At 34.9% G+C, this 19,253-nt stretch overlaps 1 protein-coding gene across 1 annotated transcript; it reads right to left on the bottom strand.

The window, feature by feature from the left end:
- Positions 1-6,535: 6,535 nt before the first annotated feature.
- LOC113780847 lies at positions 6,536-17,253 on the bottom strand. The gene is made up of 2 exons (XM_027326630.1): positions 15,919-17,253; positions 6,536-8,075 (listed from the first exon to the last, which is right to left on the bottom strand). The coding sequence occupies exons 1-2, from the start codon at positions 17,251-17,253 to the stop codon at positions 6,831-6,833; spliced, it is 2,580 nt and encodes an 859-aa protein (XP_027182431.1). The 3' UTR covers positions 6,536-6,830.
- Positions 17,254-19,253: the final 2,000 nt, after the last annotated feature.

Here is a 19,253-nt window from a genome sequence, read left to right as displayed (position 1 = left end):
GTGTAGCACTAGAGTCATTATCGTTCTACACATATAAAATGTAGACAATCTGTTTTATAGTATTAAAATAAAAAAAATGCCTACAAACTTAAGTGTAAATGCAGGCTTATTTATTTAGAAAGTAAATATAACTATATCATGAGTTTGAATTTGTGTTTTAGGTTTTTCTATTTGTTTGGGATTTAGAGGAAAAAAATTCTACCAAAACTTATACTATGGCTCTGAAAAAAAAACGTATAAGAGAAACAAAACTCTTTTATTTTTATTTTGTTTTATTAAATGAATACTTTTTTATTGTCAATTTTGAGCTGTTGGATTTGAATTTATCAATTGTTCTCCTCTTAGTTACCGTGGTATTGTTAACTTTGTGATGTACTTTGCTAGAATTTAAAACCTTTGACCATTATTTTTTAGATATTGTCCCTGGTTTTTAGATATATGGGTGGCAAGCTTATTTGAGATGAAAATTAAAGAGATTTTTATCATATGATGTCCGCAAGGTGAGTCAAGAAAATCTCCAGACAATGAGCTTTCAGTCCTCTAATTATTTGTTTTCTTCACAATATAATTCAATAGTGCAACCTCATGCAAAAAAATAAAAAAATAAAAGGACTATACTATTCCAAACTAACAGAAATAAAAACTAATTTTCATATATAATTGAATGGTTTCTATGCTATAAAAAAATAAAGAGTTTAAAATAAATACTTCTTGAGAGTTTAACAAAATTGGTATATTTTTTTAAACAACCATGCACATTTTCTTTTATACTACTAAAAGGTGACAAAAAACAATAATGTTTTTCGTGAAAAAAATATGCAGATTTTTCTTTTTATTATTAAACACCAATTACGTTGTCATCTCTAAATTATGAAAACATTTATACATTTTGTTATTTTTTCCAAAAAATATGAGTACAACTATCACGAATATATTACTTAATTAATTGGTACATTGAATACTTTTCAGTGAGCACTTGCTATGCGTAGCACATCGTAGCTCAACTAGTATACATACCTATGACAAGTTGCCATACTGTTAAATTTTCTATATCTCACCAAACCTATGACATTAATTATCTCTGGATAGCTTGAACTTTGAAGCACAAAGAATTTAATTTGGTTGGTCAAATATGAACGGCTTTCATTGAAACTTCAACCTAAATAGTTTATTTACTTCATTTTCAATAAAGTTGAAGAAAGAACCAACCAAATCCTATTCTTATCACAGCAGAATATTAGGTGGCGTAATTGAATCCAATCTAAAAGCATGGACCTCGTGAGGTCTAGATGTTTGTTTCTTTCTGTTTTTTTTTTCTTTTTAATTTGTGTAGGTCCAAGCAAGTTACATAGACATGTTTAGACAATTTAAAGAAAAATCATTCAGAACGTCCATCACATTTTGTCAAACAATTTTTTTATTATTTGTTTTTAAAATAATAATTTTACGTCTATTACAAATTTAATTAGTAAACTTTGATTCCAATCTAAATTTTCGACCACATTTTATCCTAAATTTATCACATAACCCATATATGATCCTTTTTTAGGAAAAAATGTTAGATCTCATTTGTAATTTTTTTTAAAGACTCGATTCATGTATATTTTTATCCCTAAAAATGTAGAATCTGACCCGATCTATATTCATTTTTTCCCCTAAATAAGTGAGGTAGGATTCAATCCATATTCATTTTTCATTAAAAAAAAAAAAGTAGAAGCAAACCTTTTCGTGTGACTGCATGCAAGTGGTGGTGTGATTTCACGGAAACTTAGGTTGAGAATAAGTTTTGCTAATTTGAATTTGTAAAGAACATAAAATCAACATTTTAAAAGTGAATGACTAAAAGATTTATTTGACAAAATGCAAGCAACTTTTTGAACGATTTTCGCGCAATTTAGTTTGATGCAAGATTCGCTATATATATATATATATATATATGAGAAATTTAACGACAGGTGTTTGCACCTTTTTGCTGTCGTCTATCAATAAGCTCTCCCGCCCTAATTAATTATTTAATTATTTGTGCGGAACAAAATTCTAAACCTTATCTGGAAACTCCTTTTTACAGTACTGTTATTATGCTTTGGTTACGTAAGTGCCATAGTTTATTAAGATTTAAGAGGAACGCCAAACCAAGAAGTTTCTCATAAACGGGTTTCCCAGAAGTGAAGAAAATCGGATTGCGGCTGACAAAATATATCAAAGATTAAGCCTGAATTTGTGGCGTGCCTTGATTGCTCAGAAAGAGGTGACGATAATTGATGAGGCGACTTCTTAGTAGAAATCAAGAAAGAGTTGATGACAGCGTTGAGATTATTCCAAAATGAGTTAGAAGTTTTGTTGAGTTCACTTTACCTGTGGGGAATTAGAATTACTACAGCTCTATGGGAAAGGTTGAAAAGATTTATGGAGAAGATGTCAAGCTTTTGTTCACAAAATTCTGAGTGGATTATGGAGCTAAGTCTAATTACTTGGTTTAGTTTAGTTTTAGCAGAAGTACTTAGTTTTTCTTTTTACAAAATTAGTTTTATTTACTCGGTAGACTTGGTTTTATTTGGCTAAGGATTTGGTTTTAGATGGCTTAGGACTTAAAGCATGGGAATTTTTTACCTCACGCTTTCGGAATATAATTGAAGGAATCTTTTTTTTTTTTTTTTGAACTAGATTTTTTGATGCATCATGTGAATCCAAATTAGAGATTTTTCAGAGATATGATTTGTGGATGTAAAAAAAAAGAAAGAAATGATTTGTGGATGTTGAACATGAAGGTCCACCTCAGCGTTTGTTTGATTGTTCTTTTCCGCACTTTCCAAATTTTGACTGAGTGGCACGACTGAAGTTGACCAGCAGCATTTTTATTACCAAACGGCCCTTGGCTAATTTTTCATTTTCTTTCATGTTCTTTTAGTTTTAAACGTTCCATTTTAGGGTTTTTTTTTTCGCAGCGGTAACATTCTTATAACCTAATCTAGGGGGAGGGGGAGCCGATAGGAGTAGAAACTCCATCAGAGAAGGTTACTGAAGGCAGCCATATATAATGACAATTTGACGGAAGACAAGGGTTCAACCCATTTTAGGTCTCTAGTTAACCCATATACTTTGTAATCCATTTTGGACCATCCGAATCGATTCATTAGACGCATAGGAAAGCTATTGATTCCTTGGGAAGCCCAAATTAGCAAATTAAACTGTGAATGCCCAAATTGGATGAAGACTAATTAGTTAATTTAAAGTCTATTAATCATAACCGGCATGTCTTATTTTGCGATTTTTTTGAGTTTAGAATTTAAAACCTTGTATCAGTAATGATGATATAAGAAGCGCAATAGTCACTAATTCTTATGGCAGCAAAGTCAAAATACCCCAACTGAGAAATTTAATTACCTAAAATGTTATTTGAATCAATTGTGCATAGACTTTACCTATCGTATGATACTTTATATATTGTATAGTTATACACACGAAAGTGAACAAATCAATTCAGCAAGAGGGTCATTCAACAACTTCAGGATTATTTGCAGGCTAAAATTCACAAGCAACTAAGAATTTCCGTGGGAAACTACTAGTATGGTCATCAGTCATCAATGATGATGAAAATTGCTAAATCGAACTGCCCATTGGTTTGTGCGGGGACCAAGATTCAAAGTCCACAGACTAGGTAGTTTAGATATTATGCACATACCGGATTTCTTTACAAATTTTACAAAATCTATGACATGATCCTTTGATTTTGCAAATAGGTTTCTTCATACAATCTAGAGGGATTGCTGTTTATTTTAGTAACATAACCATAAAAAAGGTAGACAAGAGAGAAACTCAAGTTGGAAATTCTCAGATTGCAATATGCGCTGGTGAAAATTCGAAACTTAAAATTGTTACTTTCGGAAAGCTTCACGATATTTGTTTCCTTGTCCTGCAAAGATCCCGTGCCCCCTTTTTTTTTTTTTTTTTTTAATATGAGATTAAATGAATAAGTACGTCGACAATATTAATATAGTAATCCCATTGCCCTTGCTTAATGTTGAAAACATCATCGTGTGATTTCATACTTTGTAAAACTACTTAATAAAGTACAACTGTGTAGACGTTCTTGTTGTATGAAATTTGACGACGTTTGGGTGGTTTTGATTTCAGTTACTATCACAGATTCGCAATATGCCCCGAAAATAACTTACACGGATGCGTATAGAATATCCGTCAACATAATCCTCGTATCGAGAGTGGAATTCGAACAAACGATGCTTTAACTCTTATCTATTCAACAGGGCACCTATATTCAAGAAGTGTAATAAATAAAACATTTACACCTTTGGAAAACCGAAATGCTCGATCCATCGTCGTTTGCGGCAAGGAGTAGTTAAAAGTTCCTAATCTTTGATCCAGAATTTTAAAGTACCACGAGATAGGTTTGGTATCTGTACGAGGTGGGTCTTGGTCTAGACAAACACACAAAATACATACATATGTAGGTCTGACAATGAAGAACTGGGACAGGGACTCGCGGCTTTGATGCCGCAAACTCAAAGTTGGTGTCGCCTCTAGGCTCCAACCAAAGGCATAAATTGCCGAGTGAGGAGTAGGAGAAATGGTTTAAATTATGTGAAACAATTAAATTCTATCCGCAATCAAATTTCAGGATTTGTACTCGGGATAGAAATTCTGCAATAAATTCCCAATCCAACCAACTGGTTTATTCAAGATAAAGGAGATTAATTACGGGCCAGAAATGACGATAATATTCTACTGCTCATGAGTAAATTCGGGGCGGCCATTTCACGTAAAAAGTAAAGGAGAAGATCAGAATGTGACTCTGGCGCTGAATGGGGATATTAATTTGCCCTTCATCAACGGGGTACGGGGATTGTGGAGAAAGAAAGATTATTTGCCCTTTAAATATCCATGGTAAAACTGCAAGAGAAAAATGCAGCTATCGACACAGTTTGGTTGAGTTGATAAGGACGGGTCACCTTTTCACAAAAGATCATGTGTTCGAAATCTCAGTGTTGATGTGAGAACTATTATTGATGGACGATTTGTAAAAATCTCTTTGAGCGACTTGGGGTCAAAAAACACATGCATGAGAAGAGACTTGGGCCTGATCAATGAATTGGCGTAACCATTTGATTGACATTTGTTGAACCATTTGATTGAATCATTAGATGTTACGAAATGAAAACCAATCATCCCTTGCTGCAAGAGCCGATCATTCATTTTTACTTTGAAGAAATACATTTACATTTTTAGCTACGCATTTCTTGATTTTCGGTGCTCATTGACACACGCCGAAATACTTTTTTAGACACTTTTATGAATTTGCTGTAAAAATAAATGTCAATTTGTTCGACCTCTCACTACTGTTTTTCCTATGTTTTTGTCCCTTTTAAAACGAGACCTTGAATCACATGTTGGATCTTCATCCGAATAAAGAAAAGGAAGTCGAATTTCTTGGGTGAATAGAGCATCATTAACACACACACACGAGTAACTTATGGTCCCAGAATTTTTTTTTTTCTTCTACTCTCTGCCTAACCTGTTTTCTCACCTTTATTCATACCAATTGATTTCAAACTCCAAGTTAAAGCTTTGGAGTTTGGACCATGTATTAAGCTGAAAACTGTAACTGCAGTATCTATATGTCGCAGCATTAATAAGTACCTTTCTCGGCATTTTTGGCTAAGATCGTATATCTGAATTTGAAGCTAATTTATTTAATATCAATAAAGTGGCTGGTTTCAATCATGATGGCATGAGCTGCAAGCCTGCAGCTGCACTATTACTGAGTCTACTGACTTTCTCGGGCTCTTGGACCGTTTCAAAGCCACCAAAAACATTTGTTTATACATGTGAGAAGCCAAAATTGATTGAAGAATTGGAGAATCTGAGGTCAACTTCCCAGCAACATTGCTAATCCATGAGACTAGGGAGGGGTCCATGCAAGAATGGCACTTAATCACATCACATGCACTTTTTTGAGAGGTTAATTCGGTCTTTAAAATCAAGATTCTGGCGGACATGGATGGAGGGACGAAATGGAAGTCTGGAACCCTGTCCTTTAAGCAGACAAAGCCACCAAGCCAATGATGAGAGAGAACAAAAGAAATGGGATTTTCAGGAATTCTTTATACCACACCGAAAGAAGGGAACAGATCACGAAGGTAACAACAGCTGTAAACAGGAACTGAACTGAGTTTGATTAATTTCACAAGTAGACAGCAGCACTGGACACAATTAATATATGGTACTCTTTACTTTTTTGCAGAAACAAAATTCTTGTTTCACAAGCAAAACTTTAAGAGAATTGCCACCATGCACACGAACCACGAAGTACAAGATAAACTAAAGTCCCCAGAAGATAAAAGAAAGAAAGAAAAATGGGATGATGGATAATAGTGTATAATACCAATATTGTAGATATCCCTGAAAAAATTGCAAGCTAATTAAGGGAAGACATAAATGTATAGGAATTAATCACCAGTAGAATAATGCAAAGTCTTTCTTGCTCTCCTGTAACCCCACTAGCTAGCTGTGGGGCGCACCAGTAGTTGCAGCGACTAACTGCACATTTCTTGTGAAGATATCGAAACAAAGCAATGTATTGTGCAAGTTTGCAACTACCAATGGAAGGATACTAGGGAGAGTAAGCTTACATTGGCAATTTGAAGTTAATGCATTCCTACAAATAGATAAAAACTGAATCGACCATATTGCCACAAAGAAACTCAAAAATAGGAAATACTTTTTTAAAAAAATAAAAATAAAAAAGCAAAGGAGGAATACTGATAGACTCTCTAAAATTTGTTGATTGTCAATGGTTGATGGGATTGGTGAAATCAGCATCTGAAACTGCAGAAGCCTCTTCTATGATGCAAATTAATGTCTTCACTTTCACGAGGATGATCATCGTCAATGTCTTCATCTTCCATTGGAGCTGGCAAGTTAAGATCTATCATTAGCAACGTACCTTGCTGAGATTTAGCAGAATTTGATGATGATTCCAGTAACAAGCTCTCAGCCGCTGCTGCTGCTGCAGCAGCAGTTGTGGCTGCTGTAGTTGTAGTTGTTAATGTTGTTGATGAACCCAAAAAGTGTGATCTTTTGTGGCCACCGAGAGCTTGACCTGACCCATAAACTTTGCCACAAAATGGGCACTCATGCACTTTTTTGTCCACCGTCACATTTTTAATACTACAACTTCTACTAACACCATTTCTTGGTAATTCTAATTCCTCTGAGGACTCACCTTCTTGACCAGATGAAGAATCATTATTATTAATCTTGATCTTCTTCTGCTTCTTGTGCCTCCTTTTAGTACTACTATTCAAGAGTTTCAACTCTTCTGCGGAGTCATATGAAGTAGTAGTAGTTGTACTAGTCCTCCTCCAAACATCTCTAGAAAGCATAATCAAACATAAAGCAAGATCTTCTTCAGGTGAAGTGTCAGAGACCGAACTCACCGGTTGTTCCAACTCCAACAATGACTCAGTTGTCTTCATCATTTTCTTCTCCTTAATCAGTGCCTCATCAGCTCCTTCTTGTTTAGCAGCAGACACAAGCATTCTCCGAGTTCGCTTGGATCTTCTCCGAGTTGGTTTCCTAGTTGACTCGGTCTCGCTCCCTCTGTCTTGAACAACCACCGAACCACCATCCAAGAACTGACGATCTACCATCCTGAAGCTCTTCTTGGGATTCTCTCTGAGTCCATAAACCAGCCCTTTATCTTCAGCTGCACATTCCTTCACTTGTACTACTACTACTTCCTCCTCTGACAAAGAACAATCAGATGAAGTTGTTGACTCGGTTGAACCGTCACCACCGGGCTGTGGTGGGAGCTGGCGGCTGGCTTCCTGTTTTTGGGGTGTCTTGGGAGGAAGCGGCAAGTTGGCCAAATGGGACCTCATATGACCACCCAAAGCTCTTCCACTCGGAAAACTCCTTGAACAAAGCTTACATTTGTGTCTCTCCGGCCTCACCATTTTTCTTTTTTGGCTTTTTTCACCACACAACAACGCTAAAGATTGAAGAGGTTTTCCTGTAATCTTCTTTAATTTTCTTGTATAGTGAATGTGTAGTGTGCTCTGTACTTCTAGCAGTACATATATATATTCAGCTCAGTTGAGTTTCTCTCTCAACATAGCTGCCTTGATTTTCTCTCTCTTGTCCTATAAGCTTTGGAGAAGTAAGTAGTAAAAGTACAGTGGGAGTGAGGAACTTAAGAGGAGTAGGTGACAAGCATTCTTCCACCAAAAAGGCACACTCCACCCAAAAATATTTCATTTTTACCAAACAAATAAAAAAAAAAGAAGAAAGAAAAAGACAAAATATTATAAATTCTTGAGTTTAACCCTTTTTTCTTTTCTTTTTGATGATAATGGTACAAGGGAGACCTATATTGTTAAGCCCAACATCTCACATATTACGAATAAATGCACAAAAAATTGTCATTTAGATGGACCTTAATTAGGACGGAATCCCAGTAATTACAAGGAAACCAACTATGGATTTGTATGTGCATAATTAGTTGTAAAATGTAATTGAAGGTGATGATTTCATTTGGCAAAGTTTTTAATTGGAAGGTTAGGGGGAAAATTGGAAAAGGCGTGACAAGGATGAATGGATAAAGACATAAAGAGGGACAAGTAACATGCAAATCTTGCCATTTCCGTAGTTTTGTTTCTTTATTCCAAACTTTGATGCGAGTACTAAGAGGCGGTGTTTTCTGTTTCTAGGACTGTTTCTCATGGGAGATTTTAATTCATTTTCAACAGAATTTTGGATTTAGGATTAGTAAAACAAGCAAGCAATAATAAATGTCTTGAATTGCAGACCAAAAGAGTATACATTTACACCACCACCAAATCGTCTAAATTTGTTGCTATTCTCTGAATTCCTAGAATTGAATTGGTTTCCATTTACTTCTCCCATAGTTTTGTTCGATACCAGACACTACTTTTTCTGTAGTCCCTAGATTATGCGGCCAATTTACTCAAGTCCACTTAGGCCCTTAATAAAGTCGCGCAGTGCAACGCAACCAAATTTATGCGGCTTTTAGGTGAAGTAGCGTTTTTAAAAGTGTTCATAAACCGGCTTCTGTGAACTTCATTCATTTTTAAGACAGAGGATCATTTTATGCCTTTCAAGGAAAATGTTCTAGATTGTCATGACACAAATCAGAAGATATTGAAACTGTTTGGATTGCTATTTTTAAGAGCCAGTTGTTGTTGAAAAACGTATTATAACGATTTGACGTACGTAAGATGAAAAGATAATTGAGAAATATGCTCACGAAAAACGTAAAATTTTTCCCTCGAAAAATCACAATCCAAACAATATTGAAGTTCTAATTTGATATGGTGGAACTAAGATTTAAGATAGTTTGAGAAAAAATAAAAATAGTCGTGTTGCGCCCTCAGCCATACTCTGATTTTTCACTTTGATTTCTAAACTCTATCGTCAAATAACAGAATGCATAAATCCTTACAGCATCGTTGCGATTCTCTCAGTGAAATTCTCAATTGCAGAAATATACGACTTAAATGTACTACATCAATTTTGAAACCAGTGATGAATCCAAATTGTTACCACAATAAGTGCTCTTTACTTCTCTACCTAAACATATATTAATGTCATTATCTTCCAGCACATTGATGATCCACTTACTTAATTCCTGCATCATCTCTCTTCTCAAAAAATGTGATTAGACCCATTAACATTATTCTTCCATGGCAGTTAACAAACTCATGAGCTCTATAAGTGTCGCTAAAACCAATACGTGCCTATCTCGCACGAGTCAATGAATTGTTGGGGTTTGTTGTGACCAAACGGGCAGGGCATTGATGATGATAAAGCTTCATGCCATAAGAAGGGCTGCTGCACTTTTCTCGAACCTTTTTTGGTTGATTTATACTAATAATAATAAATTTCATTTCTTTAAAAACTTTGTATCATTGTCTATTGAATATGGTCCACGTTATAGAAATTTAATTTTGAAAAAACATTTAATATAATGTCAGAGCAAGATATTATTATTATTATTACAACTATCATGAGTGCAATATTGGCACGTCTTATATTATAGTATGTGGTGATTTAGAGATTATGTCTAGTAGCGCTTTCTTCAGAAAAAGTAACCCGTAGATCACGTCAACAATGCAAAAGCTATTACTACTGCTACTACTACTTTAGTCTATCCGTTACGATGTAATGAGGATCAGTTTCCGCATAAAAGTCACTTCAAAATAATAAGGAATGAGAGGACTGTTAATAGTTGCCCATTGTCAGTGAATTATAATTGAGGTAACTTTAGTGAATTATAATTCATGAAAGGATCTCTAAATTGATAAGGCAAAGAGTGTGTTTGGATTGCAAATTTATCTCAAATAATATTTTGCTTGCATCATAAACACATTTTTCAATTTACCTTTTTATATTTTCAACTACTTTTTATCTCACGTACATTACATCACAAAAAGTGCTACAGTAATTATTCCAAATAATATTTCAAAAAATAGTACTCTATCTGATATTTATGGTCACCATATTTGTCTATTTCTTGGAGTGGTTTAATTGCATCATTGCCGGTTCCTCAAAGCCATTTGTAAGCTGTTGATTAGGAGTGTTCATGCTTTGGAAAAATCGAATAACTCGAACCAATCTAAATTAGATTTCGGAATTCGGTAATTTGGGTTTTGAGAAAACCAATCTATATCCAGACTTCATATTGGGTAAATCAGTTGGGGAATGGATTCTAAAATTAAATTCCCAAATTCCCGATTATCGGGCCGAATTTCCAAATTACTACTAATAATATTTTATATACAATACATATAATAAATCACTAATAAATAATTTTATTAAATACATAAAAAGACTTAGCACATAGTTGTATTCGTTGGATTGTCTAAAATAAGATTCAAGCAATAATGCAAAAGTTTTAGTCGTTGTATTGGTTAGTCTATTTTTGGCTTCAGACTTGGTCATTTTCTGTACTAATAAAGCAAGCGATGAAAGAAGTCTGGGGCTTGCAAAGTAAGGATTGTTGCCTTCTTTTTATCCTTCCATTTTCTCATACTTGCTGCTCCTAGGCTACTACTATTAGCAATTTTATTATGTCTCAGAATATTTACCTTACCTTTAAGAGTTTGAATGGTTATCTTGATGGTCATGACTGATGAATTGAGGAGTACACGTATGATTTATATAGTTATATAATATTTCAAAGATTCTTATGTGCATGATGTGTTTGATTGAAAAATTCAAATATTTTACTGAATTACCGATTCTCCGACCAAAGTAAAAACTTCCAAATAGAAGTTTGGACTGTAATTGCATATTGATTTTAGAAGGAAAAAAAAAACTAAAAATTTTGTTTTTTTACCGAATTTCCGATTTCTAACTGATGAACACCCTTCGCTATTAATGGCTATCTGGGCATGGAGGCTCCAAATTTAGTGTAAACACTTGAAATCAACATTCTTTTGCATTTTTTTAAAAAAATTTTAACAGAGGAAGGCTGAGATATAAGAAATGAGAAGGAAAAAAAAAAGGATTAAAACCTAACCCTTCTAATGCCCATTTTGCGGTTGCGATGGTTTTTAAAGAAACACTTCTGATATAAGTGTTTTAACAAAAATGCTTTTAAGTTACGAAATATTAGTTACCAAATACTTTAGAAATACTTTTAATGCTTAAAAGCGCTTTTTTTTAATGCACCACAACCCCAAACAAGACTTAAATCTTGGAGCCACATTCTTTTGCACTTCTAGCAAGTAAAGCAAATATAGAAGCAATTCTTTACTAGATTGCTTGGTGGGCGTTTGGGTGGCGGCTTTTCACCGAAAAAAAAAATGGCTCTCACTTTGAACATACCACTAATAGCTATGCAACAAGGAAGTCATTTTTTATAAACAGATTAATGAAGAATTGGAGCAATATAAAGTACTATCAAACTGTCCGTAAATATTCGCACTTTTTCAAAGAATGAGATCAGAACGAGACAAGAAAAGGATAACCAAGAAAATGGCTTTTCGAGTCTTGCTGCCGAGTCCAGTCCGGCTCGCCGGTCGGTACAATTGATTCAGCCTGCAAATTGCAGGCCAAAAGAAATGCGTTTTGCCAGATGAGTCTAATAGCGCAGAGCATTCGTAAAGAAGTCGTAATGCAGTTAGTACAATCCAGCTTCAAGCATCAATTATGGAACAAACAGAAATGATGCTGATGATGCATCCGCCAGTGTACCAGAGGCGTGTGTTAATTTCCCTTTCTCTGCTCTAATTTTTTTTTTTTTTTTGGCCTAATTGAATGCAAATTGTAAAAATAGTGATAATATACCTTCAATCCACACGGGAAAAAAAAAAAATCAGTCAATACGTCTGTATGCCACTATAAGTTAGAGTTGGTTTAACTATAGTTTTCTTCACTTTGATCTAATGTTATATTTTCGGGTATAAATGTCTTTAGAGTAGAAGATAAAAATATGATCCGATCTAAACTCATTTTAGAAACTTAATTATAGTTTTTGATTTTCAAAACGCTATTTTGTTGTATTCTCAACTGATTTTAAATACCTAATTTTTGAATTTTTGAATAAAAAAAAAGCTAAACATCAACTAAATTTCCTTCCAAATTTTAACATAATTACTAACCAAAGGTTAGATAAATTTGTATGCCGCATGTCTCCTTATTTTTCTCCTATTTTTGCCCCACTCTTAGATTCATCTATGTTCCCTCAATTCCTTTTTTCTTATCCAACATTGAATCTTCACAAGAAAAGTAATTATTTACATTAAAATTAATTAATTAGTAAAAATTTTATTTATGTAGCCTATAAGGGTAAATTGATAATATTTTTGTCAAAAACAACTTTTTAACTTTTCTTGAGAACACTGATGCATTCATTAAAATAGATTTTTTTTAAATAATAAACGAGAACACATGAGTTATTATGAAAAATATGATTTTCAAGAATTAATTATACAAAATCAATTTTTATAAAATCAGAATCAGTTAAAAAACAAGCCCTAAGAATTTAGGTTCTCTTCTTAAGTAAATTTGTTTAGAGAAGGATAAGATTAATCAATTGTTAGACTATGATGAAATCTATTCTTATACAAGTATAGGATCTTTGTGATAGAAACACCTACTATAAAAAAAAAAAAAAGTGGTAAGTTGTTAGATATTTTTGAAAAAGAAAAGATTAGTTGTGTACTAGTGGTATTAGTAGTTCATCATTTGCTCCACAGTTAAAATATTTCAGTTGTTTGATCTATCTCCCTCAATTAGAATTATAGCAGTAATAATTAAATCGAGGAAAATTTCGCTATTTTTTTTTTGGATCAATTGTCAACTCTTACTCTACTTTAATCTATATAATGAACGATCCAATTGAGTTACAACAATTATTATTATTATTTTATCAATTGTCAACTCCTACAGTATTCAAGCCTATCTAAGAGAGGGCTCAATTGAATCAAGAAAAGTTAGAGGGAGTGGTTTCCACGTTTAGATCAAAAGGAGGATACTGCTACATATCTTTCGAATTTTAGATACGGGTGAAAGAGTTTGAACTCCTGAACTGTAATTAGACTTACATCTCACGCTTCACCTAATGTCCAACTCACCTCTGAGGAACTTCAACTTGAAAATGCAACCTTCAAGAACTTCAATTTGTAAATTTGTAATGCTCCATGAAAGCAGATGAAGAAGGCATAAACGATTCAATAAATGTACCCCGAAACAAATTTGACACTAATTTCTGAACCAAAATTGACACTAATTGTACGAATCAGATACGAACTGTCTCGTTGATATGCCCCAAACACGATTACACACATTCCTAGGCAACCAATTCTTCAATTTTGAGAAAGTTGAAGATGCCAATGGCCACGGATTGGGCAGATGAAAGCCCAAGTACACATACAAAGAGCAAGTATGATCTGCAGTACATGGACATGTCCTGTTATTGCGCATGCTTTGTTTCCCACGCGCCATTCTCACCTCCCCCTTCATTGTCACGCAAGTTCCCGGCTGATTCGTTGAGTCATAGTAGGTAGGTTTAGATTTAATTTAAGATGATTTATATTAATTAGTAGTCCATTTGAAGGCATATAAATCAAAGGAAAAATGTTAATGACATTTGCAATTGGCAGCGGAATTTATCCTTCCAACGAAATGTTACGGAGGAGGCCTATCAAGGGACTATGTTCTAGTAATTAAGTATATTTTATTTCCAACCTTTATCCTTTGCTTGAATCTGATGACTTTAATATTGGAAGAAGGAAAAAAGAAACCTTCAGAATATGACTTTATAGAGTAAATTATTAAGTTTTATATTACAAATTACTTTTTTTTTTTCAAAATGCCAATAACTTATTTGCAATAATTTAAGAAGCAACAAACAAATAAGAGCATGCCATAAGCATCTCGATCTTGTGGAAAAGTCTGAGTCTAAAAATCAGAAACTCATTGCCATCCACAGGAGTGGCATTACTCGATTTCTTCTGGATACATTAAACTCTGTGTAGCAGGAGTTCGTTTGAACTTGATTCGTTGACCAATTAAATAAAGATTGAACTGTGTTTTATGTTTCATAGTTTTTAAATTCGATATAAAAAAAACTCGTTCAAATTTGGTTTTACAAATAAACAAATCGAATTTAAACAAAATTTCAAATTCGTTAAAACAATCAAATAAGCTTAAATGGTAGGTGTTCAATTTGATCAAACTTGTTAGCATCCTTAACCATACTCTATGTCATAGCGTCCGTCTTATAATATAGTGTAGACTTTTAGAGCTAATAATGACCGACAAAGTTGCAGCAAATCACTAACATCTCACGGCAGCCTTTAATTCATAAAGAAGGGGCTATCCTATAAATATATGATACAGGGTGGTCCTTTGTAGATGGACCTTCAACTCCCTGCATGAGCTAGAACAGGAGCACAATTTTTGGCTCTATGTTAAGCTGGTCTTCGTTGAAGATGATCGGCTAGAGACACAGGGCATAATGTCCTGTTGGCCGCCGGTACCATATGTGATATGATATGTGTGGTGGGCTGGGGTGGAGCCGGAGGTCTTTCAAAATGGTTTGAACCAGCTACAAATGATATGAGTACTAACGATTTCAGTGAATTAAAAGTAGCAGAGAAAAAAAAATCAACCATTTTTTCTTACACCATGAATAACAGGCAACTGCTCTTTTTCACTTCAATTCTAGACAATACATTGATAGGAGAAGTGAAGCACCAAACTCCATGCATTTTCCTCTGGTTGAAAAAATAATCCATGCATATGGGGTAATTTATGAAAGAACGATCAATTGTAAATGTCCTAATTAATCACATGGTTTTATTAGTACTTTGCATCTGACTTTGACTTCACAGCTTGGGTAAACAGTTTTTTATGTGATCCTCATGCCAGCATTTAACCAATACAGCCGACTCCAGATACACAACAAGCTAGCTTCTTCATTCTTTCCCACATTTTTTTTTTCGATATATTTATATATTCTTCTTCCGTATCTGCATAAACCACAAGTTTTTTGTTTAACCCCTCCCTTCACTCTCAAATGCCAGATTCAGGATTTGAACCTGGATATGACAGTAGGGAGGGAGGCCCCCTAGAGATAAGACCACAAAAAAAAAAAAAAAAATTCCGTAATGCATTAGCTACAAAATATATACTATCACTTCTTTGTTTTTAAAAAGGCAGCAGACTCAATATTGGCAGTAGGAAAAAAATAGAGCACAAATTGATGAAATTGTAAATTGAATTTCCAGAGAGACAATCAAGTATATCTACGTTTAACATGGAAGAACATGTAATAATTACAAGTCTTGCTTAAAGTAGATAACTAATTAATTACTAACACTAACAATCACTTCATGGGGTGGCTGTAATATCAGTAGTTGAAGCAATCCCCACCTGTAACCACCGAGAAGACCCTCCATCCAAATTCATATCTTTCAGATTACTCAGTTTTGCAATGTGCTTCGCTCTATAACCATCTTCTTTGGCTCTTTCGTCCTCATCATGCAATGAACCACGAACCACGCTTTTAGTAGTATATTTCTGCTGATGATTATTATTACTAGTATTGTTGTCAGCCTCTTCGTTACCCCACAGTTGGAGAAAAATTCTAGCTGGGGCTTCGTAATTGAGGGCATCATCAGCTGAGTTCATGTGCAGATTATCAACTGCATTGTTCAGCAATGGAGGGAAATTGAGATCAAGAGGCGGTGGCTCGGGTTTTTTGAGCATAGGCTTCTTGAATAGTTGTTGGCTATCAAATTGGAACTCACGTAAGTTCTGTATGATAGTATTATCAGGTAAGTTTGAGGTTAGCCAGTGACATCTTTTGTGCCCACCTAAGGCTTGTCCTGATGAAAACACCCTCTGACAAATCGAACATTGATGAGCTTTGGACTTCCTTTTTGACAATGTAGTATTTTTTGGAAGGTGATCATGATGAGGTGAGAAATCAAGATCAAGCCCTGGCTCTGAAGAATTTTCTGACGGAACCAAATGTTCCTCGTGTTGGTAGAAGACATCTTCGTAATTATTGTCATTATCCTGATCATTGAGGTTGGTGCTGCTGTTGAATCTAGCAGCATAACAACCTTTCACCTTCTTATGACTGGCTCTATGTCCCCCCAGTGCTTGGTGGGAATTGAACACTTTCTTACAAGCTTTGCACTGGAACATACCTTTTTCCACGTGTTTGTCCGTGTTTTCCTGCTCCTTATCCGACTGAACAAATGATTCGTTTGATAACATCACCAAACAATTCGCGAGATCTTCTTCTTCGCTGGAGGCGGCACAATGCCGGTCCTCGTAATATTTGGATTTTGCTCGCGCGGACTTGAGCATCATCTCTTCAACTTCAGATTCAGAAGACGACACGGAAGATGAAAATTTCCCGCGTTCATCATGGAAAGCAGAGCGGGTGAAGGCCCTCTTATTATTAAATTCTTGGAGATCTTCACCAGCTGGACAAGCACCGGTGAATCGATTGGTGGAATTGGTTCGGAGGAAGTACGAATGCTTGCTTCCTCCTTCCCCCTTATTGCTTCTCATGAAGCCGCTGGTGCCTATTTCTTGATCGCGACTCGATTGATGCATCCGAACATCTCCAACAGCATGGCTCCTCATGTGACCCCCCAGAGCTCCGGCACATCCAAACCCTCTTTTGCATACCCTGCAAAAGTGCTTGAAAGTTGGTTCTTGCAATTGTCCAACATGATCTTCCGCCATTCCCATTGTTATCACTTTTTTCCTTTCTTTTTTTTTTTTGGCGAGTGTGTTTTTCAGTACAATTGGTGGCGAGTTAAGAATGCAAGAGTACTTGAAATGGTTGTACGTAGCAGTAGCAGCAGTAAAAAATATATATAAGCTGGTGCTGCTTCCTGCACTTTTTACACAGTTTAAGATGAAGATAAACATGACAACATAAAAAGTGGCATGGATTGTGGGTGAGACCAGACAAGAGTGAAGGTTGTGTGGTGTTGTGTAGTAAAGTGAGGGAAGTCCTAGTTTTTAGTCGAAGTTAGTTGGTTGTGGATGAGAAGAGAGTGAAGTTAGTTAAGAGTAGAGGAGCGGAGTAGAGTGATAGCCAGTGTCTGACAAGTGGAGGGTGTCGTTTTTAAGTGGTGGAGAGACTGTTTCTACCACTTGTGGTGCTGCCCCGCCGCCTCTCAACCACACCGCCACTACACATACACATACTTCTATATACTGAAATTTTGAGCACAGGCCATGCCAAAAATTAACTACTTATAGTACAAAGTTATGGAGTACTAGATTTTTCCTTCAATACGTTATTTGGTAATGAGTTTTTAATTATAGTTATGGAGAAAATTTCATTAGCCTTTCTTGCTAAAAATTTTGGATTAATTAGAATATTAGGAAATGAAATTGGCAGAAGTCGGTAAATTTTTTTCAATTAAAAAATTGTTATGCTGGCCCCAACAATGAAGCTAAACTTACGCCGTATGAAGATGAAAATTAAAGAGAATATTCCATCGATACTGTCGGATAGAAGTGTTAAAAAGGCAAGCCGACAAAGTCATGGTCTCAGAAGCTGTTCAAAGCTTAGAGAAAAGCAGAAGTCTATGCCGATGCTCAAGTGAAAATGATGTTTTTTTTTCACCGGCACTTTATCTGTATTATCCTGTTCTATCCTAATTTAAGGACACTTTATCTATATTATCCTATTCCATCCTAATTTAAGGGACCGATGCTCAAGCGAAAATGATGGTTTTTTCTTCTGTCGTCATCACATTATCTATATTATCCTACTTTGTCCTAATCTAAGGAAATTTTATCTATATCATCCTACTTTATACTAATCTAAGTGGAGGCTCAATTGCGCTTACGGGGGACCAATAGGGACATCTAATGGGACTTTATCTATATTATCCTATTCTATCCTAACTAAGGGGAGGTCCAACTGAGTCTGTAGGAAATCGATGGAAACTGAATTACTATCGAATCAGACGGGTGTACTACGCACTCGTATGGATTTTTTTAGAGAAGCCACATATTGTGGCATTTGATGGAAGATAAGGTTTGAATCATTGATCTTTCAAAGGTTTAAATATGTTAAATATGTTAAACCAGTGGCCATAAGAAAATGATGGTTTAAATATATTAAACCAGTGGCCATGACCAGAAGTATAAACTCAGACACCGTTTGACAAATGAGTTTTTTGGATATTTATCTAAAACTTTGAAAATTTTTTGAGTATTTTGAAGTATATAGTTTAAAAATTTTGAGGAGTTTTTTGAGATTATTGTGGTTAAAGTTGTTAAAAAACTTGTAGAAGACAAACTATGCCAAAACTTGTTTGCAAAGAGACCCTCAATTCTTTATCAATTTGTATTGGAAGCTTTGCAACAAGATTAGAGAAATAAATCAACCATGTAAGTATATGATGTTATCCTCAGTCTGTGTCTCACAATATTATTATCCTCCTAGTATTTACTCTTTACCCCGGGATCAAGTCCATCAAGAATTGCGTTCTTTAACTTCTTATATGTGGGTTTGTTTGGGGGGGGGGGGGGGACATACTTGTGGAATAAACTCACGGTCTCAGTTGTAGAACTACAGGCAATCAACATCTTATTGGTAAAATCAAGTTCTAACAATCTATCTCAAAATTGATCACACCTAATTTGCAAAATGCAAACTATCTGGTGAGGTCTAGCAAGATAGGTTCCTTTGCTGTTTATCCAACAACTTGGCATCACATATAGACAGA

This window comes from Coffea eugenioides, chromosome 8 (assembly GCF_003713205.1).
Source record: "Coffea eugenioides isolate CCC68of chromosome 8, Ceug_1.0, whole genome shotgun sequence".
NCBI lineage: Eukaryota > Viridiplantae > Streptophyta > Magnoliopsida > Gentianales > Rubiaceae > Coffea > Coffea eugenioides.
The sequence above is the reverse complement of the archived record's forward strand: the minus strand, read 5'-3'. Positions and strand labels throughout refer to the sequence as shown.

What these genes read in the sequence shown, in the direction of transcription:
- LOC113780847 (XM_027326630.1), bottom strand. Translation starts at nt 17,253, where the DNA reads ATGGGAATGGCGGAAGATCATGTTGGACAATTGCAAGAACCAACTTTC. An exon ending in GGTCTTCTCGGTGGTTACAG is followed by an intron (nt 8,076 to 15,918) that starts GTGGGGATTGCT and finishes CTAGAAGTACAG; the next exon opens with AGCACACTACACATTCACTA.